The sequence below is a fragment of the Dioszegia hungarica genome (assembly GCF_025882075.1).
Source record: "Dioszegia hungarica strain PDD-24b-2 chromosome Unknown MKK02contig_25, whole genome shotgun sequence".
NCBI classification, from domain to species: Eukaryota; Fungi; Basidiomycota; class Tremellomycetes; order Tremellales; family Bulleribasidiaceae; genus Dioszegia; species Dioszegia hungarica.
Genome location: NW_026515779.1, coordinates 1,066,275 through 1,084,604, shown reverse-complemented (window position 1 = coordinate 1,084,604; position 18,330 = coordinate 1,066,275). Strand labels below are relative to the sequence as shown.

General features: G+C 58.1%; 6 protein-coding genes across 6 annotated transcripts; 3 read left to right on the top strand and 3 right to left on the bottom strand.

Annotated features, from left to right (window-relative positions):
- Nucleotides 1-37: 37 nt before the first annotated feature.
- Nucleotides 38-6,074, top strand: MKK02DRAFT_35420 (uncharacterized protein; the record flags this gene model as incomplete). Its single annotated transcript, XM_053089173.1, has 11 exons — nucleotides 38-67; nucleotides 763-1,155; nucleotides 1,201-1,531; nucleotides 1,576-1,913; nucleotides 1,946-2,312; nucleotides 2,345-3,820; nucleotides 3,852-4,192; nucleotides 4,226-4,736; nucleotides 4,770-4,898; nucleotides 4,931-5,294; nucleotides 5,327-6,074. The coding sequence occupies 11 exons, from the start codon at nucleotides 38-40 to the stop codon at nucleotides 6,072-6,074; spliced, it is 5,028 nt and encodes a 1,675-aa protein (XP_052942385.1).
- A 195-nt stretch (nucleotides 6,075-6,269) lies between these two features.
- Nucleotides 6,270-7,028, bottom strand: MKK02DRAFT_40912 (zinc knuckle-domain-containing protein; the record flags this gene model as incomplete). The annotated part of the gene is made up of 4 exons (XM_053091331.1): nucleotides 6,270-6,317; nucleotides 6,374-6,464; nucleotides 6,511-6,842; nucleotides 6,966-7,028. The coding sequence occupies 4 exons, from the start codon at nucleotides 7,026-7,028 to the stop codon at nucleotides 6,270-6,272; spliced, it is 534 nt and encodes a 177-aa protein (XP_052942384.1).
- Nucleotides 7,029-7,561: 533 nt separating this feature from the next.
- On the top strand, nucleotides 7,562-8,857 carry MKK02DRAFT_40911 (uncharacterized protein; the record flags this gene model as incomplete). Its single annotated transcript, XM_053091330.1, has 3 exons — nucleotides 7,562-8,296; nucleotides 8,329-8,676; nucleotides 8,720-8,857. 3 exons carry the CDS (start codon nucleotides 7,562-7,564, stop codon nucleotides 8,855-8,857), a joined length of 1,221 nt encoding a protein of 406 aa, XP_052942383.1.
- Nucleotides 8,858-9,116: 259 nt separating this feature from the next.
- On the bottom strand, nucleotides 9,117-12,505 carry MKK02DRAFT_40910 (uncharacterized protein; the record flags this gene model as incomplete). The annotated part of the gene is made up of 8 exons (XM_053091329.1): nucleotides 9,117-11,480; nucleotides 11,535-11,667; nucleotides 11,718-11,743; nucleotides 11,804-11,902; nucleotides 11,959-12,150; nucleotides 12,197-12,297; nucleotides 12,377-12,407; nucleotides 12,473-12,505. The coding sequence occupies 8 exons, from the start codon at nucleotides 12,503-12,505 to the stop codon at nucleotides 9,117-9,119; spliced, it is 2,979 nt and encodes a 992-aa protein (XP_052942382.1).
- Nucleotides 12,506-13,439: 934 nt separating this feature from the next.
- MKK02DRAFT_40909 (uncharacterized protein) lies at nucleotides 13,440-14,064 on the bottom strand (the record flags this gene model as incomplete). The annotated part of the gene is made up of 4 exons (XM_053091328.1): nucleotides 13,440-13,519; nucleotides 13,797-13,814; nucleotides 13,868-13,957; nucleotides 14,055-14,064. The coding sequence occupies 4 exons, from the start codon at nucleotides 14,062-14,064 to the stop codon at nucleotides 13,440-13,442; spliced, it is 198 nt and encodes a 65-aa protein (XP_052942381.1).
- Nucleotides 14,065-15,881: 1,817 nt separating this feature from the next.
- MKK02DRAFT_20683 (tyrosine phosphatase) lies at nucleotides 15,882-18,166 on the top strand (the record flags this gene model as incomplete). Its single annotated transcript, XM_053086300.1, has 5 exons — nucleotides 15,882-16,364; nucleotides 16,397-17,230; nucleotides 17,272-17,549; nucleotides 17,598-17,715; nucleotides 17,759-18,166. 5 exons carry the CDS (start codon nucleotides 15,882-15,884, stop codon nucleotides 18,164-18,166), a joined length of 2,121 nt encoding a protein of 706 aa, XP_052942380.1.
- Nucleotides 18,167-18,330: the final 164 nt, after the last annotated feature.

Genomic DNA, 18,330 nt, shown 5'->3' with positions numbered 1-18,330 from the left:
ACCACTGCTGTTGTGGTGTAAGGTCTGTGTCTATCTAATGGTCTGTGGATGGCTGTATTATGGTGTTGTGAGCGAACAGATAGCGGACATGCATGACGAGTGGCCACCCAAACGGTTGCAACCCAGGTCCACGTGGTTATTTACGTCAGCTAGGTTACCCCGCATCTTACCCCATGCCCAACGCGCCTCGCCTTGTAGCAGCAAAGCGAGAGAAGCCTAGCTAAGCCTTACATCCCTACTGATCCCTCCTATACTTGATGGGTATACAAGGATGACTATCCATCTGACAGATCCATAGGATAGTAGCTCTATTCGCCGACGGTGCGATGTCTCTCACCCAAGGACGAGGTGAGCGGTTCGACCAGACTACCCCCTTTTCCATCGAGCCTAGCTCACGGTGTAGGACCAATCTCGCCCGCTCGCCCAAGTGGTACTCGCACGCGCTCGTCCACTCTGACAAGTTCACGGCCACCAACATCTACTAGCACAGACCGCAAAGCGAGCCATGCGTCCACTATTGCTCCCCCATCAGCTAGCACCCTTCGGTCCACCTCGGCCAGCGGGGCCGGGACGGCAGCTACAAAGGCTCTGAACAGCATCCAGGCTGGTCCGTCCCGCTCCCATCGGCCGCCTCCAGTCAGCGTGCCCCCTCCGGCGTACCCACAATCTTCATCTCCGACAGACCGGACCTCCCCGTCCGCTCGATATCGGTATGAGCACCGACCGAGCGTTGATCACGCCGACGACGGGCTGTATCCCGAGGAACGCGCTACACTCGCGTTGTACACCTATAAGCCCTCATCGGCGTCTATGGGCATCAGCCAGCCCTCCCCTCTACCTTCCACATCGTCCGCTGCGCCTCCTTCGGCCGTACAGTTCAACCACGCCTCTCTACCGTTTCGGGTCCGGCCGGGCGAGTATCTCGAAATACGGCGGATCAGGCGGGCGCCCGCCGAGAAGGTGAAAGGCGAAGAGAGTACTCCCAAGACGGGCGGAGAGGCGCTGAAGGGTGTGCCGAGATACCTCGGCCGGGATGGATACGTGTTTCGGGCAGGCGAGGATGCGCCGAACGTACCTGTCAATCAGGTCCAGGTGCCAGACTCAGTCGCCACTGCATTCAGGCTACAGCACCGGTCTGATGTGGAGATCATCCGGGTGAGCTAGATTGTCCGTCCTGTAGGAGAAGTAGCTGATCTCCAGCTCTCGGACTCAAGCTTAGCCCATATCGACCACTTTGAGCTGCGCTTCTCGCAATACCTCGGTCGGGCAGATATGTGGCGTCTCGGCATGTCGCTCGAGGGACACACGATCCACGTCGGCGAGAAGATCAACCTCGCGGGCGGAGCGATTCGAGCCGAAGTCCATGCGATCTGGCGAGGCGGGGACCGATACTCCAGCGGGATCGTCACGAGCAAGTCGAAGACCATCTACCGGAGTCGAAGTGCGCAGGTCTACATCTTCATTCAGCTCTGCCAGGAGACGTATCAGTTTGACGAGGACGGGGAGCGATACCTCGAGAAGGTTGTTCATAGTAAGTCATCGGTAAGAGTGGGGCTGAGACAGGCTTCTTACCAGATCTGTTTGCTAGATGGGGTAAAGGCGCCGCTTCGCATCTCGTCACTATCATCCTCTTTGGTCGGATCATCTACCACCCAACTTCGGTGGCGTACATGGAAGAACATGGTCTGACGGTGGGACTGAGAAAAGACTCGAACGATAAATGGGTCAAGGACTTTTATCGCGTCGTGTTTGATTTCGAGCGGCGGACGGACTGGGTGCAGGCTTTACCGGAGATCAAGCAGAGACTGGAGAAGAGTGAGCGGGAGGTATTGATGGATTTCCACTTGGGGTTGATGGAGGGGCAAAAAGGCAAGGATACGGTGCCGAAGCGGATACTGGGGAAATGGAGCTTTGTAAGTTCATCTATTGGCAGGACTGACGGTAGGCATATGATGGTTGCGTCCTCGAAGCAGTCAATCTCGCTCTCAACCCCTTTGACGAACACCATATCGACCGTGACCTCTCGCGGACCGGTCTGAACCTCACCGTCATCTCCCCGGGTACCGGTCATTTCGCGGTCGACAAGAATCTGCTCCGACTCACAACGGAACGAATGGTCGACCATGGCATCAGCCTGGACTTGGTGTGTCTTACCAAGATGCCCCTGCATAGCGTCCCGCTCTTCAGCTATGTCAGCAAAAGGCCGGTGGCAAAGGAGGGCAAGGTCAAGGCGGGGACGGCGACTCCGGATTTGCTCTACTTTGACGCGCATCTGTCGAGCGCGACGGATGTAGAGCTGGCAGACTGTTACTGTGAGTAAAAGTATGTACAGAGCTAATGGCAGCTATACCTAAATGGGTCAATGCGTCCTTCTACTCGCGAACGGCCGACAAGCCATTCCGGGATGACCGCTTCATCCCCCGCTGCAAAATGTACGAAATCCAGATGCTCGGTATCCTCGATCACAACCTCACGACCGTCACTATCCCCCTCCTCGACGTCGAGGATACCACGCGGCAGATGAAGGCGATGACGGCGGACGAGCGCAAGCGGCTCCGGGAAGACTTTGACTCGGCGACTTTTGGGGGCGCGAAGCGGGAGGATCCACCAGCGGCTAGGCTGTCCCCGCCCACAATCGTGGAGGGGAGCAGGCCGTCCAGCTTTGTGGCGAGCTACCAGTCGGCTCGGCTCGTCGCGCTCATGCAGCAAGATACGGCGGATAGGGAGGCGGCATCGAAGTCGATCAGGGAGGATCTGCCGGTCAAGCCGGTGGCGCACTCGCCGACGACATTGACGATCGGTTGGTCCCCTGCCAAATTGCCCAAACAGCTCGAGGAAGAACCGCTCGATCTCCACCGAACGGAAATACGGGGTACCTCGCCCGCTCCGTCATCATTGTCGATGCTTACCAAGCAATCGACCTTGAGATCCGCCTCGCCTTCGCACTCCACTACCGAAGCCCAGCCGGAGCTAGGCCAAGCGGACCACGGATCGGGTCAGTCCACGCCCAGAGTGACGCCGGGGAAACGGCTACGGAATCAGCCTAGTCGGGGGTCTTTTGCGTCCCGCTTCGGCCCCAATTGGCTCTTTGGCGCGTTCGGCGGACGGTCACAGCCGTCCTTTCCTGCCGCGGCGGCGGAGACGGTCGGTCGGCAGGACGTGTCCATCACGACCAACGAGGGCGGGAGCCATCCACCTTCACCTGTCGTTCCTGCCAAGACGGCACCTCGGCCCCGACCCATGGCTGTGCCCGGCGCGGTGGAGGTCCAGCCTCCCACCCCCTCTCCCCATCGCGAGAAGTACACCACCTCTACCGCACACACTACCCCCTCCAAAGCCACCCAACCTGTTCCTATCGCCTCACGCCGTCCTCTTCCCGGAACAGAAGAGGAACTCTCCAAATCCCTCCGCAATTCCGTCAAATTCCAGCAGTCCTCCCGGTCGCCCGCGGACTCGTGGGGCCGATCCGCCGACCTCGGTCGCGCAAGTCGACACGTCACCGTCAACCCGTGCAACCCTCGCGAGAACTTTGACCCGGCCATCCTGGAGGGGAGGCGATGGCAGCATATCCGCCCAATCAACATGTCCGACTCGGCCAATTCACACTTGATGAAATGGACGAGTCTGTGTGCGCCGGCGTGTCTGCCGTTGACTACGGACTATCTACCCACCTCGAGGGAGATTTCAGAATTCTACGAGGTCAACTCGTACGACATCGCCTGCTTTTCGGATCAGGTGTCGTTCTTGATTAGGCCGGACGTGGCGTCGGGGAACCTGGCTCTGGCGGTCATGAGGGAGATGGCGTCTCAGCGATTGACCCGTGAGTCCTCGCTTCGACGGAGCTGATTCAGAAAACTTCCAATACATTGTCCTCCCGCACGATACCGAACAACGGACGGCCGAACTCGCGCGCGTCGCACATCGCAAGATCCTCGCATCGGGTGAATCTATGGCGGACGACCTGCGCATCGGGGGCGCGTCCGAAGCGCTCCGTGATGCCGATAGCGTCATCTACTTGTTGCTGAGCCACCACATCCACCGGCTTAGTTGCGATACGCACAAACAGAGCGTGACGGTGCAGAAGTTTGTGCGAAGGTTAAAGTACGCGACGGAGGCGGTCAAATATCAGGCGCTGGTGTGGCCCGCGCAGATGAGGGGGTTTGGGCTGGTAGATGCCGAGTTCAAGTATCCTGTGAGTTGCAGCAAGAGGTTGGGCTGATGTCAGAATATCGAAAGCAAGCTTGGTTTCAATTATTTGGACCGCTTGATCAACGGAGATGAGGCCGATTTGAACGATAAAGTCAAGTACTGGCGGACGCGGTATATCCTCATTCCGTCCGGCAAGGATCCGCTTCACAATATCGCCTCGGTCATGCCCAAAGGCGACACCTTTGAATGGTACGAAGTCCTCATGGAGGGAGCGTACCGTGTCGTCGACGTCTTCAACAAGCACTGCCTCAAGCGCCAAAATTCCACTCATACCGCCGCTTTCCACCTCGGCGGATCGACCCTCCGCGGAAGCAAAGACGACAAGCCGCTCAAGCTCATTCCGACGACGTGGGACCCGTCCGCGTGTGTCTTGGACGAAGGGCTGATGGCGGAGCGGGAGAGGGTGTTTCGGAATGAAGAGGTGTTTGAGCGGGGGAAGCGGATCGAGGGGATGACACTGGCGGGTGTAGGGGAGATGATGACCAAGTTGAAGAATGGCCTGGTCATTAGGGATAGGTGGTGGCATTGTGAGTGTAACGTCAAGGTGGGGCTGATGATAGTCTCGGTTCATGAGGATTCGTTTACCGGCGAGCAGTTTTGCGAGTGGTTACTCAAGACGTTTGAGGATGTCAAGACGATCGATCAGGCTGCCGATTGGGCAAGATCTCTTTTTGATAAGGGTCTCATCGGTGAGTTGATGATTGGTCGTAGCTGACTCTAGAACACGTGACTGGCGCACATGCCTTTTACAATTATGGTCACTTCTACTACCGCCTCCGACCTGGGTACGACAAGAATGCCAAAAACCGGCGGACGCTACAGTGGTTCAACGAATCCTCGTCCGCCAATCCGGCGCCGCAAGACCCTCGGGACGTGATTGACCGTCATGCGAAGCTGTCCACCTCCCCTTACTCGAGCTCGCACGCCGACCAGGCGCCCATCGCGCAGCTCGCAGCTGGGAACCGCAAGAAGCGCAAGATCCGGATGAGCCAGAGCGTCGTCATTGACCTGGATCCCAATAAGCGCTCGGACCGCGCCGAAGTGGCCATACTGCATGCGGATATCATTCATAATGCCCGGAATGCGTAAGTCTCAGCACAGGCGTAGCTGATGACAGATTGCACTTTGAGCTGAATTGGCTGGGCGTCACTGCTGGGCTTTTGGACGAGCTGCGGTCGAAATGCGCCGCTCAGGCCGAGAGGTTCGGATTGCGGTTCATCGAGGCGCCCGTCGAGCAAATCAAGGACATTTCTTCCCGGTGCGCATACCGTGCCCCCATCCCTATCCTCCTCGCACTCGAACCTCCCTTCATCCCCGACCTCGCGGCCCGTCTGCGCCAGACCTCGCCCGACCAATCCACCGGCAACTTTACCAACTGGTTCGAGTACCGCATCCTGACTGAGAAATTCGGGTTCGTGCTCGACGTGGAAGGCAGGGATCGATACCCCGATACCGTCGAGGTGGAGTATCTGTACCGGACCGACTCGTCCTCGGCGGGTCTGGGCGGGTTCGACTACTCGCAATTCTGCCACAAGTCGGGATTGGCGCTCGTGCAGTGTATAGGCGGCAAAGAGGGGTTTTTATGGGCGGACAATAGACCGTTTATATCCAGTCATGGGAGAGGGACAGGGCGAGGCGGCGGGAGTGGTGGTGGGAGTGGAGAGAATTACCCCATGGCGCCTGTGCCGAGGTTGGGGAGGGCGGAGGAGGCGAAATTGCTCAAAGAGGAGATGGAGCGGTTTTGTGCGGATGAAGAGGGGCTGAGGAGATTCTATGAGGAAGTGACGCCAAAGGAGTTGGTCAAGGAGGATGAGGTGGAAGAGAAGGGGGGGTTGGATATTCCGGGGAGGGAGAAGGAGGGGTAGAAGATCTATGAGAGGCGAATCTTGGGAATCATCTAAGAGAAGTTGTATAGCTAGATCATACAGTATACTGGTACATTGTCTTTCGCTACCTACATTGTCTTTCGGTACCTGCACTGTATTTAGCTCCTTGATCGGGATCTTCGCCTCTCTGCTGGTCGGCGTGCGATGGGACTGCGCGACCTGCGCGCGTCGGGGTTACTGCTGCTCCGCCTTCTCCGTCTCTCTGGGCTGGGTGAGCGCTGCCTGGGAGCATCTTTCGTCCGCGAAGGTGGTGGGGAAGACGAGTATCGCTTCCTCACGCGCCGAGGAGGTGAGCGGGACCGAGAGGAAGAGCTCGAATCAGACGAGTCAGACCTTGAATCAGAGTCCGAGTCGGACGAGGGTGATGGGCTGAGCTGTCAGCCTCTGCCCTACCTGCGTCATGTGTGGCACTCACCTCCTCTTCCTGCTCTTCTTACTCTTCTTGACCTCCTTCCCCTTCCCCTTCTTCCCCTTCTTATCCTCCACGCCTAACCGCCGCCTCGCCTCCTCCTTTGCCCTCAATATCTCATCCGCCAGCCCCACGCCCGCCGGCCCCTTCTTGAACTCATCAGGGACCTCCACGCTCGGCTGATCTCTATCTTTGCCTCGTCCAAACATGCCCCCGCCGCCCCCGGACCGGACGATATCGCTTGCGTCCGCGAGCTGTTTTGTGCGCGAGGGGCGGGCGACGTAGGTCGCTGCGGCTGCTTTACAGTTGTAGGAGAAGTGGCCGAATTGGAGGCATTTCTGAGGATCAGCGGGGATCAGAGGGGACAAGGAGATGCTGGAGGGAGGGCTGGGAACTAAGGTTCGGTCGCTGGCGGGGTTGTCGCCACGAAGAACACGGAGAGGGAAGTAGGTGAGACTTACCTGACAGCGTGTATTAGGGCCTGCCCTTGAGGACTGCAGCTGTGGTGGGATGCGGGTGTACATGGCTGATTATGGATGTCAGAGTGAGGTAGAGAGGAGTCGCGCAAGATGTAGGTTGTCCATTAGGAAATAGGTTTATGGGATAGCCGAGCAATTCCGATTACATACTGTAGCTAATGACTATCAGGAATCTCATTAGCGGAGGCAAAATAGAACACCTAATTTGTATTAGCTGTTCCTTGGCGAAGTTTGTGCCGTAATATTTACCAATTCTAGATCTGGCGAGGTTATGATCTGAAGCGGCAACAGCACACAGCACACAGCTATCACCTGCTCTCTCTCCATCTCTCTCTTCACCACCGACCCACCTACTTCACTCATACACTAGCATCTGACACACCGGTATCCCACGGCTCAGACGAAACATCCTATCGCTACCGAGCCATTCTCTCCCAAAGGAGCGCTCCCTTGACCTATTTTTCAAACGCGCCACTTCCAACCACACTCTACTCGACCCCACAAAGCATCGCCCAACAGGTATGACAAGCCCATAGCATCCATCCCCACTTGCCTTTGCAGAGTGCTCGTTCGGCATCATGAACCCGCCACCACCCACCGCGGCGCTGTTCGGATCCACCTCCCACTCGACCCCCTCTGCCACCTCATCTACCATTGACAGCGCGTCACCCAATCCCGGCCCTCCCAACGCTCACCCACACTACGCGCTCATGTTTGATCCCTCCCATCCACTCCCGTCCAGCTTCCTCCCATCGTACTTCCTCGGTCAGCGGAACGGAGATTTTCGTACTGGCGATACGGGAGATGCCATCTTTGGTCTCTCGGCCAATGCTCTGTCGGGTGCGCCTCAGCCAAACAGGACAGCCAGGAATCAATTGGAAGACATGGCGCTCCCACCTGTCCCTCCTCGCGCAGCGGTACCCAGCTTCTTCTCTCCCCCCATCCCCGGCGCATCGCTCCCTGGACCCAAACCATGGCTCCCGCAAGACAGGGGACCATGGCAAGAACCATCCATCCAGGATGTACTGGATGACTGGGCGGGCGTACTGGACAGCGGTGGTGGCTCGCGGGGACAGGTCCCACAGCCTGAAGGCTCCAACCACGCCATGTCCGTCCCACCAGGAACGGAATCGCCCTTCTCGGTCCCGCAACCCCTTCAGCGGAATCCCCACTCTGGTGTCCCAGCCTCCCCGGTAGGCGATTATGACTATCCCAAGTCCGCTACCTACCCTGGAAATCTCTACGCCGACCTCGTAGCAGATGGATCAGGCTGGACGGGTGGACGCGAATTGAGCGGAGACGCATGTGGACAGGTGAGTTTGGCTTGTGACACAGCTGATGATAGGCATTACCCATATACGAACACCTCCTCTCTTCCCTCCCTCACCTCCGACCCGTCCGGTCAGGCGGGGATGCATCCGCCCCATCCGGCCTTCAGCCGCTTATTGACCTCGCCTCGGAAGGTCTCTCACTCTTATCTGCCCAACAAGGCCTGACGCAGCCGTACATTCCCATCGAAATGCCACCCGCACCTCCCAGCATCCCGGCCCCGCAAGGATCAGGCGGGCCACAGGCGTCTAAAAGGTCCGGAGGGAAAGATAAGGGGACGACCAAGTGTCTCGGGTGCGGCGCCACCGAGACGCCCGAGTGGAGACGGGGGCCAATGGGGCCAAGAACGCTGTGTAATGCTTGTGTAAGTTTTTGGATCTGACGGAGGTGCGAAGCTGATGAGATAGGGACTGGTACACATGAAGCTGCAGCGGAAGAGGAAGAAGCAGGAGGAAAAGGCGGCGGCGGCCAAGGGGGACGAGGATGGTGTGGGCGGGATGGTAGAGGGCAAGACGAAGAGGGCGAGAACGGATGAAGAGGATTGAGGCTCGGGCTGTGGTCTTGGATCTTGGGTCTTGGGTCTTGAGTCTTGAGGGTCGGTGAGCTACGAGTGGACTTTGGGACACACACGTATCTCGACGGTCGGGTATGTAGTATCATTGGTTGTAGATAATAGATTACCGCGATGTCTCTGCTAATGGGTCATCGGGGTGCGAAAGGGGTCTCACTTCTGACATACAGGTACAACTGCCTCGATTCAAGCTCACACCCTGTACTGACCACTGTCGATCTCCCCCGTCGGCCCTAGTCCGAGTCCCCAGTCAGGTCGATGACATCCCCAGCTACCGCTCGCTTCTTCGGCCCAGGAATCTCCACCACGCTCCCCGACGCCCTCGCCCTCTGCCGCTTCTCCACCACTTCCGATGGGTCCCTCTCATCCCTCCTCCTTCGCTTGAGCTTGGCGAAGTCTGCTTGTCGCTGGGGCTCCTCCTCCTCCCGTTTCTTTTCTTCCGCGGCCTGCCGCTCCGCCCGTTCTTTAAGCTGCCGCTGTCGGTGCCGCTCGCGGCGGTGCTCCTCGTGCTCGAGTTCGCGCTGAGTGGGAATATGCGGTGGCGTCCACATTGGGATGATACGGCTCGGTGGCTGATCCCACCTTGACTTCCGAACGGATGGTTTGGGGTCGGCAGGCGAAGGGTGAGCGGGAGCGGCGTGGGAGCTGAGCTGATCCGGGCGTTCATCGCGAGTCTCCGAATCCCGACGATATTGCTTTCTGCCGCCTCGGTGTGTGTACAAGCGCGTTTCGAGTGGCTGACGAGCCTGATCGCGCTCGCCCTTCGTCTGACCCATCACATGCGTCTCGGGTGTGGAGCAGCGAGCATCCTCTGGAGGTCGGTAAGACCTGCTGCTTCCTTTGTGCTTGCTGATCCGCGGAGCATCCCGCCACTGATCCTCCTCCGGCTGGTCGAGCGGGCCTGGAGACTGCGGTGGCTGGTCTACCGCCATCGTGTTCGGGAGATCGTGATCGAGGACATCGGATCCGCGGACGGGCGAGTGGGATATCGGCTTGGGAGGCAAGGAGGGGTGATGAATCCCGCGACTCGGCAGAGTTTCCGCCCGCCATTTCTTGACCTTCTGTACCGGATCGGCCGTCCCGTCTGGTAGTGGGATCGTAGGGATTGGAGTAACGCCCATAGCTCTTGCTTCGTTCGAGGTAGGCATTACTGGACGCATGGGAAGCGATGGTGGAGGGCTCGCCCGATCCGTGCCCGTTCGTTGACGGCGAACAGGGAACAGACCACTGAGCGTGGCCTCGCCCTTCCGCTGAGGTTCGGTGGGTAGAGGCGCGACCTCTTGATGCTTGTCCTGACGACCTGGCTGGTGGGTGTCTGCGGAGCCGGACGGGACAGGTGCGGACTGCTCAAGGGCCTTGCGCTTCGGCTCGCGCTCCGCCAACTTCGATTCCGACCCGCTACCGCCGACCCTCCTCACTGACGACTCTTGCTCAACCTCGTCGAGCTGCCTCTTCTTCCGCTGCTTCTCCTGGTGTATAGGCCCAGGACCCAGCGGCGGCGAAGTGGACGGAATGTAAAATCGCATCTCGTCCGTTGTGCCAGACCGCCTCCCTTTTGCTCTTGCTTTGACCTGCGGGACTATCGGCACCGGCGCTGACATCTGGGTGAGCGGGATACGGGGCGGGGGAGGCGTGATGGAGAGTCTGTCGCGTCGATGGTCGACCCGAGTAGAGAAGAGGAGGGTGCCTGATGCCGACGGTGGGGTGTCGACGTCGCCGCGATCTAGCGCATCTTCGACGAGCGCCGGGTCCGACTTGAGGATGGGCTCTGCCGCCGCCGGCTTGGTGGTATCGGCGATTGGTAAGGGGATCTGAGAGGATGCCGGGGGTCCCTCCGCCGGATCGATCGCTTGGCTGGCAATGATATCGAGCAGCTCTACTAGAGCGATGCCGTCCATGGGATCCTCTGATTCCGGCTCGATATCGACTCCGGCTTGCGAGTGAACGGTCACGGGGACAACGAGCTCGGCGGCGTATTCGACGAGGGTATCGATAGGTAACGGAGGTACTTCTTGGAGTGGGGCAGGGTTTACAGTTAGCGCTGCTTGGGAAGGTGGCTCGAGTTGCAGCAGCGGGACGGTGTCCGGTTCGGTGACGATGGGGTTGACAACAGTCTCGGATGGTACCGCCGGCCGGACGTGAGGGGTTGTGACCGATGTGAGCTCATCAGCGGGTGAGGGAGGCAGTGTCGCCGAGGCTGGGGCATACTGGAGGAGTGGAGTATGGGCCGGTACATCCTCTCCCTTCATCTCGAGCCCCAGAGGCACCGCCGCCACTTGCTCCGACTCTGGAACAGCCACAGCCAGAGGGATACTATCCCCCGCCTGTGTGTCCGCCCGACCGCCCTGCTCTGGCTGGCTCGGGGTCGTACTGTCGAGCTTCTTGTCTGTTGCAAGATGATATACGTCGATGAGCTGGACTATACCGGCCGGCGGCGCCACCAACGTCTTGGGTTTGGGTACAGGACGGCTGACCGACCGCTGTGTCGATCGGATTTGGATAGGCTGTGGAGTCTTCTTGCTCGACGGGGTTGATGCGGGCGGGGGAGCGAGCTTTGGGGTGGGAGGAAGGGCAGGTGGTGGGACAGGTGCAGACAGCTATGGTATGAGCTTCTGGCGTGGACAGCGATCGATACGTTGGCGATAGCTCACAAGGATGGTATATGTTCGCCAGGGAGTAGTCTCCCTCTCGAGGGGTACGAAGACCTCCTTGGGAGTCGCACGGTCTGGTCGAGAGGGCTTGGAAGAGCCGAGACTGATAGGCGGCTTTTCGTGGAAGTCAGGGCTAGACATCAGCTAAGCGATTCAAAGATTACGACGGGTACGCCAGCTTACAGCTTGCCGTTGTAGAAGTCCATATCCTTTCGTGTCAGCTGACTTCACACCGACACGTTGTCAGCGGTCGAAGCAGATGGGCTCACAGCTCCTGCCGATGGGACCGCTTGCAGGTTCCCTCTGAACACCTCAAGGACTAGCTTCTGCCGCTTCTCCAGCTGAGGGAATCTCGCGTCGAGCTTGCCCTGTCGAGTCAGCTACCTCAGTTCCTGCTGACCTCAGTCTGGACCTTCAAGCTTACATCGTCCGACCCATTTCCGTCCTCTTCATCCACCTCAGGCTCAGCGGGGATCTCCTCTAGACTGACCACCTTCTCCATATCAACCGAGCGCATGACAACCCCTCGGAACTTGAGCTCGTCCATGGACGGACGCAGCATCAGCGCATCTTGACCGCCAAAGATCTGGCGCCGGACTCGAAGCTGAATATGCTCCTAGCTGGTCAGTGGCGTTAAGGAGGTGATGGAGGAGGGGACATACAGGCTCAACATCGGCGTGTTGAGGGAGGCTGAGGAGGGCGCTATCGGGGAAGAGGTGGAATGTAGGATGAGTGGCGGGAGCGGTGCGGTCCCTGATGATGGCTGTGAGGTCAGCTTATCTGACCATAGTTATATATGTTCAAACTAGCTGACGCCCAGCTCGAAGTCGAACAAGACTTACGCGTTGATTTCCGCTGGTATAGCAGCTCGACCTGTGTGTCAGCTGAGGCGGGACGCTTCTGCTCCCGAGAAGGCTTCATCGCGACCTGAAACTCACCTCCAGGTCCATCGCATCAGACACGCCCGACATGGCTGACCCTGGTGTTCAGTATCGCGAAAGGGAAGCGACTGATCTGGATGAGGAGGTGTAGGTCAAAAGGCAAACGGGGACGTAAGGCGAAATGTGACCAGGGATTAGTCGGAACAGGTGGGCCGCTCGGACCCTCGAGGTCAGTGCGCCAGCGCTTCTTCAGCCGATCTGCCGAGCCTTAAAGCACGGACCGGGTGTCCGTGAGCGGGTCGACGGTAGGGTGTAGGACCTGTCCACGTTCGGCCTGGGGCCCACCTGTACATCTGCTTGAGCTCGGACGCCTGATCGTCCGTGGTGTGGCTGCAGAAGCCCACAAGCCGAGAGCCACATATCCGTCATCCATCAACTGCCTCAGTCAGTAAGATATACAGAGCGTGGATGATCGTTGGACGAGTCATAACGCCGCAAAACCCCGTGCTGGAGGCCGATCCCCTCATCATCCACGCGCTGTATATCATACCCAATTTGCGCTGAAATTTGGGTGCATGAATGACCATGCACACAGACATCAGCAGAATCTGCAACGCGATGTCCCAGGCTTGGTCTTAGGTCGTATGACCCAATTCGATGATCAGACGGGTTTAGCGAAGTCTCAGTACCGAGGGTCAAGAAGAGTGTTTTGAGGTGCCCTCGGCCAGCCGGGCTGGACTTGCCTGACCTAAGTATGCGGTACAGGGCTACAATAGTCACGTTTCCTGACACCCACATGAGTATACCGACAGATGAAGGCCGTAAGTGAAAGGGGAGAGGAGAAAATTTAGTCCAAGCGGAGGCCTTTCCCCTTTTTCGCCAATATTTCCCGTATAAGTGGGTTAGCGCATCTCCCACTGATCCGATCGGTCCCAAATTTCGGCCAGCGATTCCCCTACGCCTCTCGCATCGCGCCGTACCCCTCAGTATCGAAGACTACCCTTGCATCATGTCTCATTTCCCCTTAAAACCATATCTCGCCTCCTAGCTCGAATTTCCACCTTCTCTCGACGGATTTGAAGTCCCAGAACGCCCCGGAGGCGCCTGGGACGCTCAGTACTTCAGAATAATGTACAAGGCATGAATGATACCGGGGATAAAGCCGAGGACGGCGGGATCAGCTCGGGTCCATGTCGAGTAGCTCTGAGTCAAAGAAGGAAGGGAAATGAACGAGAAATGGGCGAGGAATGTGATTTCGGAGTTCGCCGATGCAGCTTTTGAGGGCCGACAATCACGATGATAGGGAGGTGATGGTAGAAGAGGCAGGGAGCGAATGTGGTGAGACAGTATGAATGAGAAGGAGATATAGGTTGGAACTCACTGGTAAGAAGGATGTTGACTGATGGGTCAGCATAGCTCCCTTTCGCCAGACTCAAAGCCATTTGTACTCACTGAGGAAGTCGGCGTTGCAACCACGCTCAAGGAAGACACCGAGAGGTGGGAGGATGATCGCGAGGACGATCTTGATGATGTCGGAGCAGGCTGGGGGTCAGCTATTGAGGAACGTGGGGTCTGTGCGTTTTGGACCAGAGTTTGCCGCTGGATCTCTGGCAGGGCGCTACAGGAGATGAGGACGTACTGAAAGGCATCTTGTCTGTGATATGGAGGTGTAGTAGGGGTAGCTGATATAGATTTGGATGATTGAAGAACAAACAAGAGACAGAATGAGGAATCCGGAAGGGGGAGGATTGAGTGGCGAAACACGTTCAGGAACGGCGACGGGGTTGCACAGCTCCGGTGACGTCATGAACAACTCTGTTGTCCTTTCGCAGCCTCCGTTGTCAACTTGTCAAGCTCGAAGCGATGCATTGCCTAGGCGCCAAGATGAGGAGCGCGCATCGTGTGCTCAGCGCTCAGCGCTCGGCGATGCCACTGCTTCGCAAGATCGTCAACTTCTAGACGAGCCCGAACAGAGCTCGAAAGGGGTCTTGCGGTGGACATCCTCGCTCGGCGTTCGCCGCCGGACGTTGCGTGATGGCATGAGGCTGAGATAGCTGCTGACATGCATGTGTTCGATGACAGACGAGTGGGATGGCTGCTCGGTCTGTGATGCTCTCAGTAGGCTCGAACTCTGTCGAGGCATCCCAGAAGCTTGGTCTCCAAGCAGCAAGCGTGAAGGCCCAATATTGCTCTGCGCGGAATGCAGGCACGATCCGAGACAACCCGGCTCTGAGACTTTCGTTCTACATGGAATATGTCTCGCCGTCAGTTCCCTAATCCGCGCCTGTCACTCCGCCTCTGCTCGTCGAGTTGCACTTCTGCCTGCGCTGTCCAGTGTCTGTGGCACAATATAATGACAGTGTGGCAGTTGCCTGCTTGGCGCCACATGACGGCTCATGACGGCCTTCCTCTTTTGGTTCCGCGGCTTCCTTTTTGATTTTCCCCGCTTTGCACTGATCGCCCTGAGCCGAGCACGCCGGGAAAAGCAGTCGCGCTCATATCAACCAACTTCTATCTACCATCCATTGATCCTAGTCATCTCTTACAGTCTCACTCTCTCAAGCCTCATCACATCATCAATACCTCCGGCAGCGGGAGACAAAGGACCAGAACAAGCAGCGACAAGGACAGCAAAGGTGAAACCAACCCGCTTTCAGAGCACTCCAAATCATCCTCTCAAGAGGCCGAACAGGGGCACATCTCGACCGGGTTGCGCTCCGCTCCATCCTCCTCGCTCTTTGCTGTTCCCCCCATCTTTCCCAGTTGCTCATTTCCCACCTCTTCTCTCATCTCTGCATCTAGCGCGGTGGTCAGGGCGTCAGCGTGATCTTCGCTATAGGTCCGTATCAGAAGTGTTGCGTCTCGCGGTCGTTGTCGGTGAGTAGCTGGACTGTATGATCTGCGTTGGATCTGCGCGAGCGGTGCTAGCGATGGCGACGAGGGGAACGTCCGCTGATCCTACAGCTCTCCGTCTTCCTCTGGATCTGCCCACATAGCATCACCATCATCACCCAACCCATATCTCGCACCATCCTTTGCACATCACTCAACTACAATCACGGTCCTTACATACCACGCTCTTTTATCACCAACAATACCTACCCCGGATCGACACCCCGCTGTTGTCTCACTCAGCCCCGTCTGCATCAAAATCCATCACTCCAGCCGACACTGCCGGTCTTTGCAGCTCACACGAGCGCTCTGTCGATCTTGTCTCACATCTCGGCACTATAGCGCTGGTCTGGATCCTACCTCGCGAAGGGTGTACAAGAATAAGGGTTATCTCTTGTAGGTTTACACCCATCCGTCCATCATCGTCTCTCCATATCCACTCTCGGCTTGTTTCATCTCCGCTCCGCTGTTGGGCACTAGCTCGGGATGGGCGCAATAGCTAATCTCCCGTTCAGAATCATCTGCCTGTTGTCCGCAAATCAACCCCGCCTATCCCCGCCGCCAAAACGCCATCATGAGCTTTTCATCCTCCCCCATCGCCGACTCATTTCCCTCGACCCGGTACTCGTCCCCAAACCCATCGCCAACCACCGAGTCGGGGGACCTCCCTATTGAGGTGGACCAATCGTTCAACTCGTCCATGTCAATATCGGAGTCGCCCTACTTTTCGCCTACGCCCAACCACGCAAAGTATCAGGCGTCTCCATTATCCGACACTCTTTCTCCGCCCCCGGCCAACCTCTTCGGAGCTAGAGTCAAGCGTCCAGATCCCGTCCCGCTCCAACGCGGATCGGCAGACCTGGGCGTCGGCCTGGACATGAAGCGGGGGTTCGGGCGGGAATTGAGTGGAAATGCGGTCCAGGCAAGAGGGAAGGGCATGATGCTGCCCCCGGCGGTACCAGACAAGACGAAGCGAGGGGGTCTGCCTATGCAGTGGAGCAGTAGTAACGAGGAGAACGGGGCGAAGCTATTTCAGCCGCACATGCCGAGGAGAGAAGTGAGTCTTACTTTAGACATAGCTGACGGTAGACGGAACCATGGCCATCACCCAAATCCAGCACGTCCAGTAGGAATGGGATGGAAATCGACTCGCCTGCCAACTCTGCTCGCATGGACGGATCAGTGATCGGCGACTCGCCCGGCTTCGGCTCACTCTTCCACGACTCGCCAATAGCTCCCCCTCAACAAAGCAAGCGTCGACCTCTCATCACGGAATCTCCCGCATCGCCGTCCGGCTCCCCGTCGGCGAAGCGTACCTCGCTCGGCTCGCGCGGCATGGAAAAGACTGTCTCGTCTGGACCCATGCTCTTTGGCAGTACAGCGATCCGGGGCAATACTCTCGGCACCCGCCGTCCGCAGCCATACAAGCGGCCTATGCTCGCTCCGGTCAATACTGCCGACACTCGGATGCAGTCTTTCGGCTCGGCGGATGCGGTGCTCTACCCCTCCCTTCCGGCCGGTTCGGCCCAGCTCGCGCCCTTTGCTCGAGCAATGGCTGCACCGATGCGTCGTGCCTATTCCGTCTGCGACCAACCCAATGTGCCCGATATCTCGGAAGACGAGTCGGAGTACGAAGCCTCCCCGTCCAATCCGGGTGGACTGGGTCGGCCGGGCGGAGCGCGCCAAAAGCTGGGCGGGTCGAGATTGGCCACGGGTGTCGATGGCTCGCCGGGCGTCAAGCCTATGCGGAGCAGCATAGCCGTGCCGATGGTAGCTGCGGACGGGGCGAGTCCGATGCGGAAGGGCAAGTGGGCCAGCCCGTACGCGGGCATGCCAGGGTTTGGGGATAACGAAATGGACGGCAAGATCTTGCCGTGTCACAAGGTCAAGGAAGATGGGCTGGTACGGATCACACCTGATACTGTAAGTCGTCTTTTGGTGCGTTGGACGAAGCTGATAAACAGCTCGACAGCCTTATTTCCGGCCAGTACACCGACAAGATCAAGCGGTATCACATTATCGACTGTCGGTTCGACTATGAATACGCCGGCGGACATATCGCCGGCGCTATCAACGTCAAGTCGATGGACGCGCTGGATGAGTTGTTGCTGCAGGAGGCTACGGGGGTGTATCAGGATGGGATGGATCTGCCTGTGCCGAGCAGGAGTGGGGAGTTGGAGGATGGGGAACAGGTGGTGCTGGTGTTTCATTGCGAGTTCTCGGCCAAGCGGGCGCCTACTTTGTGAGCTTAGACGTGGCGAACGTCTCGCGGGCAAAGCTGACTGAATAGTGCGAAACATTTACGGTCAAGGGATCGAACGGTCAACTCTGCTCTTTACCCCAAGATCTTCTACCCCGAGATTTACATCTTGGAAGGGGGGTATTGCGGATTCTACCAGCAACAACCTGTACGCTATCTCGCACAAGCGAAAGATCCGCGCTGACAGTCAGAACCACTGCGATCCACAAGGCTATATCCCTATGGACGATCCCCGACACTTTCAACGGCGGGATTCCGACCTGCACGACTTTCGCAAATTCGCACGTACCCGCTCCTTTACCTACGGCGAGACACAACCCGTCGCGCCTTCGCGAAGCGCACTTCCGTGCCCTCCCCTCGCCTTTGCCGCGGCCTCGGCGGCTCAGGGTCGGCGTAGTGGCCCCACTATTGACGAGGACGACGAGCACGACTCGAGCCCGTCCGGCCCGTCGGGGGATAGCGGGATGGAGGCGAGTCCATGTCCCCGTGTGTGCTCCATGGGGACCGCACCTATCTTTGGGAGCGCCAAGACGAGGACTCTAGGGCGGATGGGGATGGGACGGACGGCATCGTACGCCGGGACAACATTCGGTCGATAACCACCGGACACCATCGTTACCCCTCCCCGCTTTGACTCGCCTCGCCTCGCCCGACCCCACACCCAGCCTCAGACCTGATCGACACTGTGTAGCCCATATCTTCTTTTTTCCTACTTTGCCTGTTATACATGTTGACACTTCCTCTTTTCCTTTCTTCCCGAGAC